General features: G+C 40.3%; 1 protein-coding gene across 2 annotated transcripts in view; it reads right to left on the bottom strand.

Moving 5' to 3' along the window:
• enox2 (ecto-NOX disulfide-thiol exchanger 2) overlaps nucleotides 1-22648 on the bottom strand; it is a 170116-nt gene that overhangs the window by 11090 nt on the left and 136378 nt on the right. For both annotated transcript variants that reach the window (XM_069694213.1, XM_069694214.1), the window contains 7 exons: nucleotides 18955-19161; nucleotides 16181-16414; nucleotides 14576-14788; nucleotides 11376-11482; nucleotides 6696-6810; nucleotides 3823-4010; nucleotides 1422-1562 (listed from right to left, as the gene is read on the bottom strand). In XM_069694213.1, the coding sequence (XP_069550314.1) occupies nucleotides 1422-1562; nucleotides 3823-4010; nucleotides 6696-6810; nucleotides 11376-11482; nucleotides 14576-14788; nucleotides 16181-16414; nucleotides 18955-19161 (1205 nt within the window). The remainder of the gene's footprint in view (nucleotides 1-1421; nucleotides 1563-3822; nucleotides 4011-6695; nucleotides 6811-11375; nucleotides 11483-14575; nucleotides 14789-16180; nucleotides 16415-18954; nucleotides 19162-22648) is intronic.

Raw genomic sequence — 22648 nt, 5'->3', positions numbered from 1 at the left:
TCAGTGCAAATCTGACTACCCCAAATGTGGTCTTGACTGATCCGACTGCATCCAGATCCCAATGACCGTTTACATCTCGTATTGTTGTGCGTTTTCCCGTTTGTTAATACCAGCTGAAAAACGGTGTATTTGTTGATGTTTGTATTGTTAATTAGTATATTCCCATGCGCTATAACAATCCTAATCACAGTTACATTTAATAATGCATAATGTTAATTTATTTATTTTCTTAGTAACCCATTATTAAATTTTTTTCAATTATGTCCACTAGTTTGTAAATATTTGATGTGTCCGAAAATGTTTTGATTACAGTCGACTTAATTACGTTTTAGTGCAAGTAGATGATGCAACTGAACAAAGCAACATCTCAGATGAAATGAACTAATCATAATGTTGCAATTAGTGTAGACAGTCACACTTCCTCATTCTGTTCAGCTGGTGCAACAGGCTGCAGGCCATGTGAGGGAGAATAAACATGAACACCCAAAGATACTCAGTTTATTATTATTTATGAGGACAAAAAGTACCAAAACCTCCCATTTGAGAAGCTGGATGTCGAGACTGTTTGGCCTGTTTTTGCTTGAAAAATAACAGATATTATTATTTTTATTACCAAAATAGTTGCTGAGAAGATCAGAACTCGTATAGTAAAGAGACTAAAGATATAATATGGTTGTAATTCAGTAGATGACTTGGATGAAAATGTTTCTTTCAATTAAAATGGTCAATGAAAGGTTTTTGCTGTAATGCAGAAGCAAATAACAAACAGTCCTGCACATGATTATTGGCTATAACAGTTTTTGTATGGGGCATGTTATTCTGAACAAATAAAACCGAATGAAGGGAACTCATTTTATCGAGCCGCTTAAATGTAAAAGCTGCAATATCAACTTTTTTGGGGAAAAATGTGAAATTAAAGAGTCAATTATGTTGTGTGTTAAAAAAGAAAAAAATGAAATAAGCTGTGGAGAGGGAAAGCGAGACGGAGAACAGCAGAACACTTATTGAAGTCAGAAATTGTAAGTCGCTCTATGGTCGGCCCTCCCCTGCAGTTTTGATATTATGAAAATGCATCCAAAGTAGCTACTGTGGGATATCTGATGAGCTTAGAAAAAGAGTTTAAAGTAGTACAAATTATTCAGTCCTTTTCTCAACCCCAAACTACATATTACAACATTCACATTGTGCCCTTTTGTTTATTGATGATTTATTTCTTCAATTTCTTTCACGCGTTGGAAACTTAATGTAATGTCTTGAAGTAATTTCTTTCAATATTAGAGTGCAGATTAGAAAATGTTCACTTTCAAACAAAGAAAATAACCCAGAAATGAACTCTCCTATGAAACGCACAAAGAAAACATGCTGCTTTTACTCAATACTTCCCCTTTCTCTTTAAAAAGTGTGTCTTTTGTCATACTGACCTGGATCAGCTGTGCGTTCTGCAGGTTCTGGAGACCCTCCTTCAGGTTCTGGATTTGGTTCTGCAGCTGCTGCTTGTCCTCCAAACTTTTCTCCAGGTCGGCCTCCCGCTGTTTTAATTCTTCCCTCATTTTTAACAGTTGCTGTGGAAAAAAAAAAAAAAAAATAGATAAGCTTGAGGCACTGACGCTACGACTGTGAACTAACACTAACCTCGTACTCAATTGCTAAGCCATTTGTTTCATCAATATTCAGCATGAAATCCCTACAACGGTAACTGGAATTTCCACTTGATATAAAAACAACAACAATTAGATGTGAATTACAGCTTTACGAAACATTTTCTGGAGAGAAAATATTGTTGTATTATCTGCTGTCTTATTATTCTCTCATTTATGTGTCAGGAGAGTATAAACAATAAAATGACAGATTACATAGAGTAGAAAAACATCAAAAGAAGAAAAACAACTCATTTAGGTTCGATACTTTCTTTGCATGGCGTAAGATCTAGTACCGAGAAAGATTTAATAGCTAACAACTATACTATCTCCAAGTTGTCCTCTGGAGTTTTTTGTCCTAAACACAGATGAAAAGATTACTCTCCGGCTGTGTTAATTTGAACAAAATGAGGTGCCGTGAGTCGCAGATGGATGTTAACAGTCACCACTTTTCATCCGCACAGCGACTACTTTTTTAGTTACATGCACCCTAATTCCCTAAAGGGGAAACAGGTTGCCAGTACATGGTGATAGTATTTTATTGCAATTTGAGTGACTGCGTGATACAACATGTGGACCCCGGCGAGGAGAGGTATCCAATTTCACTGTCTTCCAGTTCATTTAATCCATTCTCCTAATCTCTTCATAAACACACCATGAGAGACGCAAGTTGGAAAGGTAATTACTCTCTGCAAGCAGAAATGAACAGCAGGAACTTAATGGATTCTCTTCTTCTAAATATGAATCGATCATCATTTCCATCACCTGAGACAGCTAGCTAAGTGAGGACACTTCACAAATGTCAGAATGAGTCAATTTAGAACTTCTTTCATGTTTAAAAAAAGAGAAATTTGAGGGTTTGTGATGTACCAATTATTTTTCTTTTGAAGTGCATAAAGTTGGTTATTCTGTACCATTAAGATTTAGTGCTAAGAAGACCCGACGGTCCATAACCGTCCCGGAGCTTTTGATCATATCACATGATCATCATCAGCAGATAGGCTTCACCTCATTGACATGAAATTATAAATGTTAGAATATATTTTGTCCCCCTTAATTCTGAGCACTTCAGGGAATTATCATCCCTGTTGGATTTCTTCTCAGTCTGCTGATGACCATGTGATTTGATTGAAAGTTCCTGAACAGCCACTAAATGGACCTTGTGGTGAGACTATTGAAGAATAATGACCTCCAGTTAAGGATAAAAGGTCAAAAGCAAACTGTTTACAGTCACTTCATTTCAAATATTCATAGCACGTTTATCTTTCCTGTTGAAGATATATCATTATTATTAATGTCGTAAATTTGTCTGTGCCTCCTGTCCTTTCAGATATTTTGCACACATCTTTCAGAAACATACACACATGCCGTATTACACAGCATCGGCATTTCAATAATTCTATTTTTAACTCCTTTTATGGTAGTGATTTCTTACCATAATTTCTTCCTGATCATATTTGGTCAGTTGATCTTCGGATTACATTTTCACATTTTTAGGCTTTTTTTTTTTTTATAAAATAAAATTCTTGGTGTTTACAGAAGCGACAATATCAATTTCTGATATTGTCGCTTGTGTAAACACCAGTGACAAGAATAGAAATAAGAACTTCATTTCTATATCCCTGAAAAAATAGTATATGTTGTATTTCATGGACATAAAAAGTATACAACTATGAGCTGGGTTTCCTTTGAGAATGGAAGATTGAAGAAGCATTTCAACAGCATTTAGAAGCAAACTTACTGTTTGAGATTCAAGGCACATTTACAAAGAAAGAAAAAAAAATCCAATATTGTTCATACCATTCTTTAAACAAATGGACTGAAATTATTTTAATAGCCTTGGGTTTGTTCCAAGCCGCGCCTGGGTGTTGTTTGAACAACGGCACATGACCCTCTGATTCTAACAACGAACATGTTTTCCTATACAACACGAGTAAGCCTGAAAATATTATATTTTTTTAGTCGCTCTTCACAGCTGCACTTTTCGACTTGCTCCTAAGCTCCTTGAAAGTGCTGTGTCATGAATAAATCACAGTCAAGATTTTCATCTCGCATTGAAAATTCGATGGGTTAAGATCTTGGTGCAGAATGGTAAAGAACAGGAGATAAAATCTCATTGTTGGACAGATGACTGGAAGGTAGCAGCTGTATGCGTCTGTGTGTGCGTATATATAATGAGCATTACCTTCTGCATGCCTTGCAGAGCCTGCTGGAGGAAGCTGAGCTGTTGCGAGTGAGTGCTGTCCTCCTCGCTCCTGATTGGTTGGTTCTTGCCTTGTTCCTGTTTGAGCAGCTCCACCTCGTTCCTGTAGGCGTCCAGCTGGCAGCGCAGGGAGTCGTTCTCCTCCTTTAAGGCTTCTGCTTGGGAAACAGCTACACACAGGAAACACAGAACATTTTGAAATATGCTGGTTATTATGGCTCCAGTCATTCTCTCGACACCCAAATTATTATCCATCTGCGTCTCAATATTTTTGGTGTGTGGCTGTTGAGGCTATGCTCTAAAGTTTTTCTCCGACCCGACCCTTTTGTGGAGATGTAGACAATTCCACAAAAGAAAATATTAGAGGTCGTTAGGTCTGACAGTGACATTTGCAGTTATGATTGAATCGTTCTCCATTCTCTTGAGAGCAGGCACAGGAAAGGAGGTGAATATCAAAGCATTCAAATTCAGAGACTAATAGCTAAAGAGTGGAACCCATTTTTACTTCTCAACATCTTGAAATTAAGAATAGCACATGTCCGTTTGATAGATGTTGCTAATAAAAACATCTCTGCCCGTTCCAAAAGGGCACAGCGTGTCAAGAAAATGATCTTGTTTTTGTCTACAAACCAGGTGACATTAAAGCCCCTGAAAACCTTTTTTTTAAATCCTTTCCTTTTTTTCCCAAACACAATGTTATGTGACTAATAGTGTGAGCTCTTCTTGACTGGGATTGGCATGAAATTTCCCAGCTGAATCACCAATACAAAACACTGATGACTACATGAAAAAAATATCAGGTTCAAGCCATAGACTGTATAAAAAAGTGGACGTGGTTTGCGGGTCTAAAAATGAGTACAATGCAGAAGTGCTTTAAACTGCAATACCATTGAGTGCTGCTAGAGGTTGGCTGGTTATTTCGGTGTTGTTAGCTGAAGTCGCTCCTTCTTATTAGTTTTCTGGCGGTCCATCTGAAAATAATCCTAAATAAGATTCAAAAAGCTGTGTTTTTGGGGGCGTGTCTGTTTGATTGACAGGCCTGTGATGCAGTCAGGTTATGGCTATAGGGTAGCCAGTCACAAGGTCAAAAAAAAAATTAAAAAAAATTGATTTCTCAAATGAAGCTGCTCCACTCCAGGTCTGATGATCAGACACCTACAGTATATTAACGCAGACTGAAAGCTGTAATAATCCCAGAGTGTTTTGTCCAATAGCTCTGTATTGGACATTTGACCTGACCTATTAAGCATAGAGTCTAGATGGAGGGAGCTATTATTATATGAGACCTGCTCAGCTCCTGAGATGTCCAGTATTATCAGTTCTGCTCTCCTGCTGTGAGCCTCGAGCTGAAGCTCTTTGGGAAAGTGCAATACACTGACTGAACTGGGTAGATAAGCCCCATCCTGTGTGTGTGTGTGTGTGTGTGTGTGTGTGTGTGTGTGTGTGTGTGTGTGTGTGTGTGTGTGTGTGTGTGTGTGTGTGTGTGTGTGTGTGTGTGTGAGAGAGTGTGTCTTGTTAGGTTTTGTGTGGGTGTTCATGAGTGCTGCCTGCAGTCTATCATGGAGGACCATTGGCACTGTTAATGAACTCTTGCTGAGTGAGTGAGTGTGTGTGTCTCTCCGTGTCTCCACGCTGAGTTCTGTGTGCACATTTCTCCCAGCAAAATGAAGGTTTGAGGTGAGAAGAGTATTGATCTGAGGGCCTCATCAACTTGGTGTGAGGAGATGTCAACCGCTTGGCCAGATTCGGTTACATAACGGGCAGCGCTATCGACTTGCAGATATCCGCGAGCGCGCCTGTACGCACACACCTCCGGGGCATACAGTCATGCACGCAGGCGGTTTCTTTTGCTTTCTATTCTGAACACGAGTCAGACGCAAAGCATCGATTCACTTTTTAAGAGGCTGCAGTCATAACACAGGTGTTTGTAGCCGGGCTGGTTGACGTGTAAACATGCCCCCTTTGCTTAAAGGTTAGTGAGTAAAAGGGGGTGCAACACTCAGTCTGTAAACTCAAATACTAAGAAGTGTCACATTAACACCTGTCAGCTCAGCCTTTCCAGCAGCATTGAGCAAAATGATAGCTCTTTGACAGCAATGCTAATTACTGATAGCAAAATTGCAAGGTTGCAAAAGAGAAGGGTCTGAGCTGACGACTGCATTTACATACATTTGCATGCTGATTAGAGATGCTGTCATATTTGCAAGTGCCGGAGATCAGGCTGATTAAAAGGAAAGAATAAAGAGTACATAAAGAGGGAACAACAACACGCAGAGAGGCACAGGACATAGGATGAGAGACAACCTTACATGCGGTGGTGAGTTGTTTCTGAATGTTGCCCTGGTGGATACTTTTGACTTATAGGTTATTGTTATGGGGGTTGAGAGATTAGCAGCGTTAGCAGCACCATTAGTTTTTGTTGCTTCAGCAAACACAAAGATACTCCTTTGAGGGGAAAACGGAAAATTATGGCACTTCAGTGGCACCCCAAATCTGACATTAGATGGCAGCTGGCAGGTTTGGTCGGATTCACACAAACACACTTTTATGTGTACATTCAATGGGGTGGACCGGGGTGAATGTCATTCGGCAGTTATGTTCAACATGAAGTCAGTAAAGCGTGCACGGTGTCAGCATCTTCTTGTACTTTGAAGGTGTTTTTTTTTATTCATGCGGAGTTGTCAGATTCCCGTCGGATGCTTGGTGGATGATTACTGTCATTTCAGTCAAACACAGCTGTCTCCCTCGGTTATTTTTAAAGACCCCGCGTTCATCCTCTGGAGATCTCGATCGGCGTACATCCTGTCAAGATGACAGAAGCGATGAACTGCGGGTACGTGCATGCATATGCATACCTGAGTCCTCGGAGTCCTTGCTGTCAGGGACGTCCTCCATATCATCATCCGACATCTCCATCTCCTCCTCTCGTCTGATGCCCATCAGCTGCTCGTTGTGCATGTTTCTAATCTCCTGCAAAACACAATGAGAAGAGGGGCAGGTCAAAACTGCAAAGACTCACGGGTGAGGCACATTTAAGCAGGTGTTGAACAAGAAGGAGTACCATCATCCGGTGAGTAACAACTTTTACAGTTAACATTAAGCATGAGCTGCACGGAATCCTTTTAATGCATCAATGCATAAGAAAGGATAAAGAAAGATGAAAAGGAAGGTCTCAGAGGTCGGGCTCAGATCCTTCTCTAGCATAGCGATATGGCACATGGCAGGATGAATACAGTAAGAGCCTACAGTTTTATTACAATAATGCAGCAATACGAACAACCACAGCTTCTAACAATGAAGTCAAAGCTCCATAATTTAACAAGATACCGATTCATCACGACAAACCATGACAAGTGTCTCGGTTAACATCCTGCCTACTGTTCGCTTTTTTATGCCCATGTTTTATGCTAATTGAGCGTACATCTGGAAACACCAGCAGTAACTGTAAAATACCAATCTTCTCTGTTTCATTTCACCCTCGCAGACAGACTCACTAATGACTACATCCATCTGGAGACCGGTAACCAGAAGCTGGTTTCAAAATGGTTTAAAGATTAAGGTCGAGCCACTGAATTGGATTGGCTGTAAATAAGACCGAACCTTCCAGATCTGCCTCGAGAGAAAGCCAAAACATACAAACAAAATAAGTGTGATACATTGTTCACATTAGACAGTCGATGCTCACACCAAACCGAGAGCATACAGTCTGATAAAATGGGCCTGTAAATACCAATCAGCTTTAATTACCAGTTGTGACTATAAGTCAGTGCTACAGTAATATACAGTGTCTCTACATCTAGGAGGTCTGAAGCACAGTCAACTGAGATAAATTGATTTAAAAAAATTTACATGTTCTTGAGTAGCTCTGACAGGCCCAATATTTTACCTTGTTTTTTTTTAGACATGAAGCAATAAACTTGAATCATCACAGCTCCTGGCTGAAAAGGTGACCGACACTAGATGAGCACTTGACTTGCTGATGTATAGAACGCACGTCACATCTTATAATAAAGGTTGGGATTTAACTGTTTTTGCAGCTCAACAAAGGCTATTAGCCCCAGTTGACTCCAGAGAAATTAGAGTTCGAGACAGGCAAGGAATCGATCAATACCATCTCACCAAGATACATTTCTCCCCTGCAACTTGACTCATTTACAGTATTTAGGTGTGTAAAGTGGTGTATACAATGACATTCATCCACGATATGCGCTTTAATACAGTGACAATGCGTAATAAGGCATAACTGACCTTTAGGAGCCTTTAGGGATATGTAATCAACAGGTTAGATGTACACGTTTCACACATTCAATGAATTAAAGAATGAGACTAAAACATGAAAACAGGTTTTCGCGTAATTCAAAGGCAAGAGTGTACTGAAACACGTATATACTGTATATACTATATGCAGTATGTCCAAACGCCACCAGTGGATAGAGACATGAGTGATACGTCAATAATAATTCAAAATAACAGGCTGGAAACTCCTAAAAAGCTGAAGGGAGCAAAAAGCTGCCAAGGAGTAAATCAACTTACAACCATCTGTCAGCTGACGTTATCGGCCTGGGCCCGTGGCAGAGGTCAAACAGGTACTCTACACACGCACATGCACATGCAGACACACAACCATCTGGTGTGCACACATTCACTGCATACACACAATCACCCACACCACATAAAAACACTGATGGAGACGGGCAGCTGTTGTCTGATTTTGCCTGGGAGCGGCAGCTTCTCAACACTGCTGCTTGTTCCTCCATATTTCAGCTCCAGGTCAGAGAAAACAGACTGGATATACAATATGACAGAGTGAAACTGCCTGCCTGTTTGATGATAAACCAGCCCAACTGTAAACAACTGTACTTACTTACCCATGCTCTTTACTCTGGCCAGTGGCTGCCAGTGCTGCAGCCTCTAAGGCAGGTATTCAATGTGGAAATAGACATATATTGTGCCATATTTTTGATCATTAATCATGTAAGCTAAAGGAATTATCAGTTGTGCCAAGACTAAATGAAATATTTGTCAACCACCTCTGCAGCTGCATGCATCTTTTTGACACTTTAAGCCCATTATTGTGGTTCTCTGACCTTCACACAGAATGTATGGTTGCATCTCCCAGCTCTTACTACCCCCACATATATAACCAAAGGCAGCGGCTTCCACCTCAGAAAAGCTGAGTGCACTCTACCAGTCCAGCAATAAATGACAGAGTAAAGTCACTGGTGAGGAAATTTGAGCATCTAGAAAGCCACAAATTTGTTTCTCATGAACCATGAGATAAAATATGAGTGAATGTTGGGCTTGAATTCATTTCAGATGAGCAGTCAACTTGATGAGGCCACTAGTAGTAAGGTTGTGCTTTTGATGAGGATGTGTTTAAAACATTCTACCTCCAAGAGGTTTAAAAAAAATGTTTTTTAAATACAGCTTTAAATCTGCAATGACTAATTTTCGATGTTGTCCACTAGACAAGAAACACGATTCGAATTTATTCGGAGTTATGTTTTTAGTAAACTGAACATCTAAGTCCAATATCTAGCTTTTAAATCTGGTTTTCTCTCCACTGAGTAGTGGGGGCAGCTGTTTAGTGGCTGAATGCCCCGCTGAGTTCACCTTTTGTCTCCAACTATGTCCGCTGTTTGGTACTGGACAGGAAGCATACAGTCTGGTTTTGAAGCTATTTGACAAGATGCTGATTGGTGAGACTGATCCAAAATAAAAACCAAAACAATGAGCTGAGAGGCTAAAATGCTCCATAGTGTTTGGAGGAATGGCAAGGTCAGGTCGATATATATATATATATATATATATATATATATATATATATATATATATATATATATATATATATATATATATATATGTAGTTTTTGATTGACCTCTAACCTTTTTTTAGTGGGCTTTTAAATCTTACCAGTTGAGCGTGACCTCACGAGGCACACTCACTTTTCACAGGTCTGGTTCTGGGCCAATTCCTTATTGGATATGTAACAGACAAAGATACAGACTCAAACCAGGGAAATGCTAACACAACAGCTTGAGGAGAAATCCCTTCAAATGTCTGTTTGTCTCTCACTCACACAAATGCACAAAATTATGTGGAGTCTATTGTCTGAATGACAAACTGTATTATGTTATTATATTATAAAGTGTAAAATACCTATAGGAAAACAACATACAATTTTATAATCTTGGTTTTTAAACAATTTTCTTCCTTGAATCAGGACATATTTAGTAATGGAGTATCCACCTACAATGCTCATGCTGCACTCCCCGATGCATTCAGTGTGTAAACAGCAACTCTATAAAGGAGGCCTGTGAAAGAATGGACAAGTCCCCGAGGCCTGATGTAAACACTCTTTTATCCACATAAAAGGTTTTAAAACTTTCCGAATACAGTTTATATACATATAAGAGAGTGACTCTCCAGTGAGTGTGTCCCAGAGAGACCCTAAAGGTTTGAGGGAGGCAAGACAATAAAACAAAAGTGGTCTTTTCTGATGTCACACAAGCAGGCAGCTTCATATAAACATGCATCATCCGGGTTCCTACTTACTCACAAGTTTGTGTTAGGAGACTTTCACACAAGTAATTGCATAAGTTCTAACAACTACTGTTCTAGATGGGTAAAATTTGAGGTTATTCATTTGAGTATTTTTCATAATTCTGCAGCAAATCTGAGCATCAGAGCAAAATTTTTGCTTTTGCAACACCTACCTTTTAAAGAGAAGTTTTTGTACGAGATGATTGTTGCTTCTGCCGTGTGGGATACTGTTATTATTGTGTGTGCATGTCTTAATTACACTCAAACTCAAATCACTTGTTCTTCATACTTAGGCTCTAAGAAACTTACCAAGATATGCTCATATATGGTCCATTAGACCCAGGACTGCAACACCCTCCAGGCCCTCCATTACATATAACCCATCATCATCATCATGCCAATTAATGTTCCATTTGGCAGAGAGAGAAAGTGGCGAGCAGACAGTGGATGACAAAAATGCTGTTGAGATTTAAATATGAATGTGCTTTTATGTCTCAAGACGTCCTCCTTAATCATTTACTCAAAAAAAAAAAAAAAAAAAAATCTTAAAATTCAGTGGTGCAGGGGAAAAAAGCTTGAGTATAGATTTACCTGTGTCCAGGACACCCTTAGAGATGGAAACAAACTCACCAAGCAGCTTGTATCCCTTCACGGGGGAGGGTGGGGGTGGAGGGAGGGAGGGGATGAGGGAGGGGCAGAGGTTTGGACCTCAGTCTGGGTCTGGATCTCACACTGGATGGAGTGAGCAGGTGCCTGTTCTGTAGCCTTGCTTCATTCAAAGTACTTACTCTAATGAGGACTCTGCTCTTCCCCTTAATTATCATCTCATGTTTCACTTTGAGTATCATAATGTAGCCCTAATGAAAACATCTTAACTATCAATAGAAAAATAAAAAGAACTTTACAGTGAGACAGATGTCGAACAAAAAGGGATAAGGTCTAATTTTACATTAATTAAGTGAAAAACAGAATGAAATCAAAGTGTACTAACCTCTACTTGTTTGCGCCACATGTCCAGGTTCTTGCGCTGAGCTTTGGAGAAATGGTCCCATGCCTTTTGTTTGGAAGCAGCTTGGAATACAGACACAATCTGTTCAACTGTGGCGGGATGCAGGGAAGGACCAGAGACCATCCAGAGACACAGAGAGAGAGAAAGACAGAGGGCAGTTGGGAAGGAGCAGAGGAGTGAGAAAGTGGAGTCAACTAGGACTGTAAAGAACTATGCGTGTCTGTGTGTGTTTATATGTATGTGCATGCGTGTGTTGTACTTACCAGCTGATGCCAGTGCATCATTATACAAACGGGTGATCAGATAGTTCCCACTTTATTAAATCATACCTTCTACCAGAAAACCTAAATCCTACATAATACACTGGTTCATGTCAAACAATGCCTTGTCGCATTAGCCAAAAGCTCTTATTTGTCGAACATTTTTTGTTTTGCGTAACCAAATATCTGCATGATGAATTGCATACCTCAATCAACATCGGCATGTTGACAAAGACTTACTGGAGCTAAAGTCTTGTTCACCTCATGTGGGAAGGAAGGTAGCAACGTTTACAACTTACAGCGTTTACATCATCTGATAACTCAAGATGGCCGTCATTTGCTAATAACGTCGTACTACCTAGAAAGCAAAGTGTTTGCTAAAACCACCAGTAATGGCTGCTACACAGTTGAACTGTGTGCACAGTGTTTGAATTACAAATACTGTGCTTGTTCAATACAGCTATTCAATTTCAGGATATTTCCTTTAATGAACGACTCTGGCTGATATGAGACAACCTGTTTGCCTTTTTTTTTTGCCAGCGCCAACTAGATTTTAACAGCTAGTCGGATATATTATACAGATGTTCCCAGTCATAATCACAACTTTAATGTTCAAGTAAACAAAAGGGAAAATTACGGTAACCCTGATATGAACATGGAATACCTACAGGCTGCAGATTTATTCTTCATCGAGGGAAATTTAGCTCAGCAACCGACAGCTGCCATAAATAACCTTCTCTTGAGTGTGCCACTGTTGACCACTGTGCAGCCTCTCAAGAACCTTGCCCAAGGATACCACCTTGCGGAAGTAAAACAGACTTCCTGATTTATTTTCCCTGTGCGGATGCTTCTCTTCTTTGGAAAAGGAAGAGCTCAACACTTCTAGCAGTGTAGAAACTTGAGCCTGGACTGAGCTGAGCATGCTTCTTTGGGTCAAAGGGCCTTATTAGAGGCAGGCGACAGGCCAAAACCTTTAACTTTGATGTATCCACTGACTCTACGCGCGATGTGTTCGATGACAGCTGCTCTGGGTTAATATATTCTGTGTCCGATTTTATCTTCGCTACGGTAAATCAACAGTCATTCACCTATCAGCTACTTATCTATTGTCAGGTGGGTGGTCATGGAGAAGAGCATGGGTGGTCTGTGTATCTCAGAGGTCCTAATATACACGTAGGGGAGTCAATAAGCATGCCAGTTAAGTGTGTATGTGTGAGTTTGCAGAGAGGTGAGAGACAGAACAGTTCAGGGATCAATAGCATCTTCCCAGCACCCTGTAATTTGATGGAACAGATCGATAGAGAAGGCAAAGAGGAGAGGCATGGGTGCAGATGGACTTTCAGACCAGAGCTTATATGCAAGTGTGTGTGTGTGTGTGTGTGTGTGTGTGTGTGTGTGTGTGTGTGTGTGTGTGCGCGTGTGTGTGTGTGTGTGTGTGTGTGTGTGTGCGTGTGCGTGTGCGTGTGTGTGTGTATGCGTGTATGTGTGAAAAAACATTTTTGTATTCTACTTGTTTTCAATATGGCAGAAAGTAGTTCAAATAGACACTCTTCACAGCGAGGTCTGTGAATTATCTTTAGAAAAGGGACATTGTTTCTGGAATAGCAAAACCCTTTTGAGTCTTTGAAATGTTTTTCTTTCAGTGCTTTGAGCACAACAAAAAAACACAAAATTGAATTCTCTGCACTTCCACCGCAGTGAGGTAACAGCAGAAGACTTATTTCACAACATGGGCACATCAAATTAAAACTATATGCATAGCTAGACACCATTAAAGACAAAGTGCAAATCATAGACAGACCTATTTGGATGGCAAGTAAGAAAGTACACAGACTGTATTTGTTGTGACAGTTGTACCCAGGTGAAACCTTTAAAACCTCAGAGTTTTCTTGAATGAGACAACAACAATTCACCAAAATGGAGGCAGAGTCATGAATAGGGATGTGTTTGTATGGGCTGAAATAATTGGGGAAGGCTAATACAAGGACGACAGGTCTGCCCCTGTCTCCTGCTTATACAAACAAACACATTACGTTTTCTACGTGTACTATTTACTTAATCAACAGTATATGAAACAGCAAGAACCACAAACTCAATGCTGTCTTTAAAAATGTTTACATTCAATTTTGCATGCATGTGGTGGGATCTGAGGAGACAAAGCACCGCAGGCTGTGGTGTAAACTAGCAGCTGCAGAGCCGAAGCTGTCGGAGGTGGGAGCTGCAGGAGCCCGACGTTTTGCCTTTGATTTCTCATCAACTCAAATGAGCTGTGCATGCATTTACTGTACAATTTTGGTCTCCACTGTATTCTGTACTTACTACTTTCATCTGAAGGCAACCTTAATAATATTACATTCCAGTCCTCTCTTCTTCCATGAATACCAACAACAATATAACCTCTGGTTTTTAGAATATTTTTTTTTTTATCTCCAAAGATAAAAAGCAAGCAGGAGACCTCTGTTGGTCCAGAGAAACATTCTCAACTTACCTTAAAGCCATCCTCCCGACAACAAATTAGCAAGGTGGCTTCTATGACGCCATTTAACTCAGCCTTTATATCCACGGTGTGTAGGTAGGTATTTAAAACAGTGTGTACAAGCTCTGTGCACAATGTAAAGGGCTGTCAACAATATTGTACTTACTGTTCAGCTGATTTCAGTACTCCAAGCACAACAGTCTTGTGGATTTTGTCTTTGCCTTGCTGTAAACCATGTTCTGTTAATATGCTGTGTATTGTACTAAAAATGAAACTTACATTGAACCATAAACTTAGCCAAGAAACGATTTGACTCATCTCATCCTCCTCCTGCACATATACAGCACAACAAGCAGAACTTGCTTTGGCCAAATCAAAAAAATTACTTTTAGCATATACAGTAAAAATATCCTACATCCAAGTGTGTGTGATTGTTAAAAACTCACATTGAGCCAGTATGCCAGCCAGAGCGGTCTTGAACTTTTCTTTAGCCTCCTCCATCTCCTTCTCGTGCTGACTCTTCTCGCCCATCAGCCGGCGGATGTGGCTGTTCGAGGACTGGATCATGGAGTAGAAGTTGTTGGCATTCCTCCGGTTGACTTCACCTCGTTCCAGCCAGGTCAAGAGCACACGCACCGCTTCGGCAAACTTGCCATCGTCTGGCCAAGAGATGGGGAGGCAGAGACAGAAAGAGTCAGGCTCTATGCAGGAGTGCAAAAATAGGCTGTTCCTGTAAAGTGCAATAAGGATGATTACAAAACACTGTAAAAAAAAACAACTTTTAAGGCACATAATTCACAAAGACTTTGCTTTCTGGTCAGTATAATACACAGCTAAATACAGGTAAAATAGTGGCATTAAAGTCATTTACTGGAAAGTCGAAAGCATAAAGTATGGGTTGATATGAACAAGGTGATACTGAAAAGACAAAGTAAAGTAAAGACATGAAAAAAAAAAGCTGTGCTGCTGGATTAAAGGGAAAAAAACAGCTCTAAATTGTAATTGTTGCATATGTGGAAACAAAAACAAACATCATGGAACTCAATGTCAGCTGAGGGACATGGAGAGAGACGTAAAAAGACAGGATGAAACCCGTTTATAGGTGGCCTGGGTAAAAAGTTCCTCTGTAAGCTTCTTGTCATCAAAAGGAGGAATTTGGTTTGCAGTACAGGAATGTAACTGCCAGTGGAAACGGCAAAATCCCCCCCCCCCCTCCCTGGATAAAGAGTCAGGAAAAAGTAAACAGACATCTGCAGCTAATAGCTGGGATGTGTGTTTTCACAACAGCAGCCCAAAGCGATCAGAAACAAATCCTCAGCTAAAACGGCACAGCACCAGGAGGGTTTTGTTTTTTAGTTTTTTTCCACCAAGGCCAGAGAAGGGAGAGCTGAAAAAGACGCTCGCAGATGGTCGAGAGGCAGAAAGCCACAACCATTTTATTATCAGGCAACTGTGACTGAGACCTGGAAGTGTCATTGCTCATTAGTGAAACAAGTTTATTCAGCCATAAACTCGACAGAGAGCGGAGAATAGGGAGAAGGGAGAAGCTGGGGGGAGAAAATACAAAAGGATGAACAGAGAGGAGAGTTGAGGAGAAAGGACAAAATAAGAGAGGAGCGTGTGCTGAGGGGAGAGTAAACTGATATATTGTGTTAAACAGCCTTTGTGTAACGCCTTTTGAAAATAATTTCCCTGGGTTTGTAAAAACATCAGAATTACTTTGCTAGACAGGTGCAGTTTAGGACTGTTCCTGGAATGCCCTGTCCTGCATTGGACGCTCCTGCAAGCTCACACACTCAACTACTCTATTCCCTTACTGCTAACCTTGTCAGTTTATGGTTTGCATGAATTAAGGCAGCGCCATGAGATCCCTTTCCACTCCCATTTCCTCAGTAAAAATGTGATAAAAGAAAATACTTTTCTCCCACGTGTGTCAAAGTTTTTTTTTTTTTTTTTCTCTTTGACCAAGCTCTGGCTCTCATGTTTGTGTGATCACATCCTGCATATATTTCAATGTATACGCTTCACAGGTTGCCAGCATCCACGTCTACCTTTGATCTTGTCTCCCAGCTGGCTGCATTCATGCTCTGAGTAGTGGACAATGGGAGGGGGGGACGGTGGCCGGAGGCGATCCTCCTCTATCTTGCGCCTGTGACGCTCCTCTCTGGCCATCATGCGCTGGCGACATTCCCACTCGTAGAGGTCGTCTCTGGCCTGGGCGAAGTCCACGTGGAGTCGACCCGTGTCTTTTTTGTCTGTGCTGGAGCCCAAACGGACACGATAACCTAACGAGAGAAAAGTGGAAACTTCAAAAACACAAAGCACTGGAGGGATGTGGTAGGCGGAACAATTCAAAATAATGGGGAGAGACAGGTGTGCCAGTGGGGAACTTACGAATTAAAGCATTTTCATAGACAGCCGTGCATTCTGCAAGTTCACTTCTGCTTAGCAACAGCATGACCGCAGTCACTGTGAGCATGTAAGGCAACTGATGTCAGCATTTAGCTCAAAACACGGGGAAGCTTAAGCGTCTCAAAAGCTGCTTGCAAGGCTGGAGACTCTGTGCTGTTATTAGACATGTTACAGTTGCGAGCAATAAGGAGGACATTTTTTTTTTTAAATGAGAAAGAAGAGGGGGGACATGTGACAAAGAGTCAAATTTTGACTGAGGAAGTCACGGTTATGTAGTTTCCACCTTCGACGACGGCAGCGACGCGACGCCTGAATGCTTCTAATTTTGGACAGCTGTCAACCTCACACTTCCTATTCATATCAGTTTCTTATTAAACTGATAAATGATAAATCGTACAGCCTCTGGACTGCACATGAAAAAGAAGAAAACAACAACAGTAGAATACATGAATTAGGGACACCATACATTGTTTAAAATGAGAGGAAAAACATGCCCGGAGGTGTGAATTTGAAAGGAGCATAGGACCAGAAATGTACAAAAATGAGCTGTAGTCTGTTTATGTTGTGGGTTTTCTCTTTCTCTACTGATAGTGAGCTACTTTTCATAAACTTTTACAATCTTCGTTGTGAGCATTTCACAGAAAACAAAGCAAAACCACAGAAGAAGCTTTTTATTGGGGTGTACCTGTCTGTCCACCTCTCGCTTGCCCTCTTCTTTACCCCTGCTTTTCTTGGTGGATCCATTTGTTGGTGACGAGATACTGTAGCTCTCGGGTTTTGTGCAGCACAGAAGGCCTGTATGCATTTGTCAATACAGGAGGGAGACTTAGGGAGGCCAATTACTTCTCTAGTGGCACTGAAAGACCACAATGTCCCTCATTACCCCCCTCTTCTTCTCCTCACTATTTCCCTCTTATCCCCACTCTCTCCTCCTTACTCAGCTTTCACTAATGGCTGGTTGCGGACTGAAGTGAAATCATGCCCGTTTTGTGATTTAATTGGTTGAAATGATCAGTGTGTCCGGTGTTTGTGTGTCTGTGTGCTCATACTGGACACAGTAATGATGCACAGTGTGATTCACTTAGAGGCCCAACATGCTCTCACCAAAGGAGAAGGGTGGGGGGTGGGCGGGCGGGGATGCCAGCGCAAACAGGAAAACAAATGGGCACGAATGCAGGCTTCAGACTGCTCTCTCTGCTTCAGGCTCCCAATCTACCACTACTTCAATATTTCATATGAGGAGATGTAGGTGCGCTGGGGCAGCTTTGGTGTGTATCATTGCTGGGTGGTGTTGTTTGCACAGGTTGTATCTGTGTGTGTAGGGTGGTGTTATTATTTATGGGGGGAAACTACACAGCTCTGTCATCACTCTAGTGCATGAACCTCAGCACCCACATCTCACTGTAAGAACAGAGGCAGATGAAATCAAGGGCTCTCTCATCCAAAGTCATTCTCACACAAACACATGCGGGCACTTGCACACGCATAGACATACAGTAATGCAGGGAATACTTTGTGAAGTGGCTGCTGGGTTAAGTTATTTTTCGTAGAGTAGGCATATATGGAATATATGGCACAGGGAGGTTTAAAGTGTCTAGAATGTGCTGTGAAAGTATATTTTAGATAAGAACCCATAAGCTCGTGCCAGACAGTTCATTTTCATTTGTTTCTTCTGTTGTCTGAGCCTTCAGTAGGCCAGAGATGATCCACGACTCTTACCATTGTTATTGTCTTAAGTTACAAATAATTAACACAGAGGAATTGTGAACAGGAAGAAGCCGCTGGGTCTTCATGTGTTTGTCTCGATCTGATTTCCCGGTTCGAAGTAGTCTTTTAATGATCTCCTTATCATAGAAACATCTTTAATAATTGAATGATACTTTATGGTTGTGGTATTGCCATCAGTTTTGATAATTTCAGATCTGCCCCCAAGAAATCATATTCTTTTTATGCGTTTAGCATGGCAGACAGCTCTAAATAATACAATATTGAGGAAGAACTTCGGCTGCACAAATCTGAGTGCTAGTGAACACAACTGACGCTGATTTCATTCAAAATTAACTTGGAATGCAAAAGTGAATAATGTTAAGTCACAGATTGGAAAATCCTTTTTTTCAGCAGTAAAATCTTTACCTTTCATGCACTTAATTTTAATCCCTGCAACTGATTTCTAACACTACACACTTGTATCTTTAACTTTTAATCTATAAGGCAAGTAAAGTTGTGACAGTTGTTCTTTTGTTGACTGGGAGAAATTCATAACCCTCCAAGCCTTAAAGTTCTCCAACTGTGAGTTACATAACATTTTATATGAGAGTTTCGCTTGCAGGGGCTCACTTTGAAACTCTCTAAGATTCACCTAAGATATACACCTAATGAATAAGATGAAAGTTTTAGAGTCGTGACCGCTTACCCGACAGAAAGAGAGCCTTGTCCACAGTGAACTCCTCAGCGAATCTGATATGGCAGAAGTTTTTCTTGCTCTTGCGTATAGCGGTGATGTCACCACACTGTCCAAAGACTTCCATGATGAGCTGCTCGTTGGCGTTCTCCGGCAGACCGCCGACAAACACCGTCTTACACCCCGGAGGGCGGTCTCTCGTGGCGGGAGGCGGAAGGTCTGTTCAGAGGTGGTATAACAGAGGAGAGGATGCGTGAACCACCAGTGAGATGAAATATATAAAGGTAAGACTGGAGAAAAAAATTAATAAAATAAAATAAAATAAAATAACCTGAATACAAAAATAATACAGCTGAAATAAAAACAACTGAAAAAAATTATACAACGTAATGACAGCATGTAAGTAATGCTCTATAGATATATACATCTATATGTACAGTCTGTATAAGAAAATCCACTTAGAAACAGTGCTATGATAAATGACAATAGAAGAAATATTAATTATATTATTATTATCATTTTTGGCTTCAATACAAAAATATATTTTTAAGTTCTTAATTAAAAAGATGTTTATACTGTCTGTCAGTCTCCCAGGTTCATCTAAATATCAAACATGGATAAAAATGAAAAACCCAGATGACTATATAAAGGAATTGAAATCCACATATACAAACAGAGATATATGATTTACATTGTAGAATAAACAGATCCATCAAAACTGTAAGCGAAGATGGAAAAACAATTGTAAAAATGACTACCATAATAAAGCATCCCATCCCCAACAAAGACCCGGGAAGACAAAATACACAGTAACCATGAAGCATACATGAAAATTAAATCCCCAAAATGCCCCAAGGTTGAACTTCACATGCAGGCTGGGAATAAAATGGGCCAGGTCATAACAACATTAAACAAATCTGTGTGCAATACAACAGAACATTTTGAAAAACAGAGCAAATTACGGAGGTTGATGCGGCAAAATTTAATTAAGTCAATTTTAAAACATAGTACTTTCGACCTAAAAAAATATAAAGCTTAATGCATTAAAAAAATGATAACTCTGAGCAACAGCTGGGATCGTTTTTTTGTTAGATAAATGTTAATATCAAACCATTCCATGCATGAAAATGAAATCCTTTTGGCCACAAACTGATTGCAAATCCTCTGATGTGGAAGGTCCCCTGCATTGCAGAAATCACTTATTTAACACAGATGAGTGTTGACTGATCTAAATCTCCAATAGATCAGGCTTCTCATCCATGATGAATGTGATTAGCGGGGTCTATGAGGAGTGAACCGTCTAATCAGTGGAATGCTGAGGATGCTGTATTTCTCTATGTCTGCGAGCAAAGGCCTCGCAATCACTGTTACTGATGGTCCCATCCTGCAGATATCGATACCCTGAAAAGAACTTGGAGCTGAACATGGCTGGATACCTGAGATGTATCACGAGGGCCACGCTGATCAGCACCAAGTGGAGCAATTTAGGTACCATGTGGTTTCATTCAAGTGTAATCAAAAGGAGAGCATTGATTGGGTGCACAGGCTGCGGAATTACAGACTTTTGCTTCACATTTCTCTTAAAAGTGAAACAGGAAAAAGAAAAAGATCAAAAGGTGTGTGGTAAAATCATAGACACTCAACTGAAACCCCTTTCAGTTCTGTATAACAATTCACCTTCTTTACAGTCAAAGTTGTATATCTTCATATCATGTCTTTAATCTACCTTGAAATTCTGACGAGAACATATAATAATTCAGAAAATACAAAGTCTAATACTTAAAAAAAAAAAAAAAAAAATAACTTTCCTGATAGTCTCCATTCTTACATTTTTTTTAATTTTTTTTTTAACCTATATACTTTTGCCATTTCTGTTCCATTTGAGTTCAAAATGTGTTTTTATGCTGTGTTTTTTGGTATATTGCACTGCTCTATAACCAATCACTCTTTTAGGACAAAATAAGGTGACAATGACTGATTGCTGTGAAGCTAAACTTCAGACAAAGCTGCACGATTTACTGCTCCATCTTTAGTCCAACTCTCATCTGTAGCACAACATGTAGGTACTGACAGCATGAATGATACGCTAAAAACAGCTGAGGGGAGTTCACAGCAGGGTGGCTGACCCCATTCTACAAAATGCAGTATGGAGCTCATTTGGGGTAGCCCTTGGCAGTGAGCTGCTTCTGCAGCTTCACAATCAGCCGACATTGTTTGGGCGTGTTAATTAGGGGGAGGGAAAATCTTCAAACTTATTAAGAATGGGTCAATAAGCCGTGGTTCGGGGCATTATCAAACTTTACAATAGCAAAAGGTTAGACTGTTTATTTGTAAGAAATAAAACAACATGCTGGAATATGTAAAGCTGGGGTAAAGAAATCAAGCTGTGAACACAATGATCCAAAGTCAGAGTGTTCTTTTGGCTGAAAAGATTGATCTGCTCATAATCCCCTGCTGTCAGAACTCCTTTTTCTTGCATGCAGCACTCTGGAACAAAACTTTATGTCCCTGAGTCCAAGCCAGCTTTGTCCCTCTCTTTTAACTTTCTCTGTATCCCTCATACTCTCTCACACACAGGCTATGACAACCCGTCCCTCCCTCTGCCTCCTCTTTCCTTTAAATGTGACTGTTGAGGCAAAATACCAACAGAAGTTCCATTCCTTGACCTCTAAAGTTGGCGGATTAAACTATTTTTGAGTCGAGATGGACGGAGAAAGTAAAGGCGGTGCAGAAAAAGCTTGCGATAGCAAGAACTAGCTTTGTTGGCGGATGCAACAAAGTGTTCCAAATTAACTGACCTTTTCGGTCCGCGAGTTGCTGATAGAGCGATGAGGACAGAGAGACGAGAACAGGTGCAGAGCAGCAATAACCCAAAGTGCAATGTTGGAACGTAAATACAAAAAAAAAAATTCTTTTGTGAAAGAAAGTTTTGGTTAGTTTGGTTTAAATCTACAAATTTGTTGGTAGCTATTAAAATCATTTTGCTGTCCTCTAATGAATAAGCAGAAGAAGAGATATATTAATGGGTTATGAAGACAATGTTTCAAACATTTTATATTATGATGCGTCCAACTTATTTGCATATATTGGAATCAAAACATTAGAAATAACTAATTATATAATGTAATGAATTTCAAAGACACAACAAACTGCTTCAGAAGCACCCAATAATGAAATCTGTTGTATTGGACTGAATTATAATGCAAATCTGGTGTACGTTTTGACTCTTGGGAAATTTGCAGATTTTATGAATCAATGACTGCTAACAAGCCGTGTGACGTGCTTTTATTCTGAAATCTGACTTTTCGGTGAATGTGGAGGCAGCTGTAAAGCAACCACAGCGGCTGATTGTCAGTCCAGCCCCGTCCCACAGGCCAGCCGTCTGTGTGGCCACCCAGCGGTCTGCTGCACTAACACAGGTCATCACCATCCATCACCCTGACTGGCTAAACACCTTTTCATGGCCCGAGGGGAAGCCGCAGGGAAGGAGGCTTCAACCCTCGTAGGACTGTTATTCACAAGATAAACTACATTTACACACCCTCAAGTAAACATGTTTAGTTCATTCTCGTCCCACATGAACAAACAATACATTAACCTGTGAATGTGAAGATTTATGAGATGGAGGAAGAGGCACAATTGTTCTACAATCTAACCAACTATTTGTTGAGGATTTGTCTATTTTTAATTCGGGTGTTGGGTGACT

The sequence above is a fragment of the Brachyistius frenatus genome, unplaced genomic scaffold (genome assembly GCF_029030835.1).
Source record: "Brachyistius frenatus isolate BFR_SWC_R1_liver_20210118 unplaced genomic scaffold, ASM2903083v1 Contig_17, whole genome shotgun sequence".
Lineage (NCBI taxonomy): Eukaryota > Metazoa > Chordata > Actinopteri > Embiotocidae > Brachyistius > Brachyistius frenatus.
This window is presented reverse-complemented; position numbering and strand designations above follow the sequence as displayed.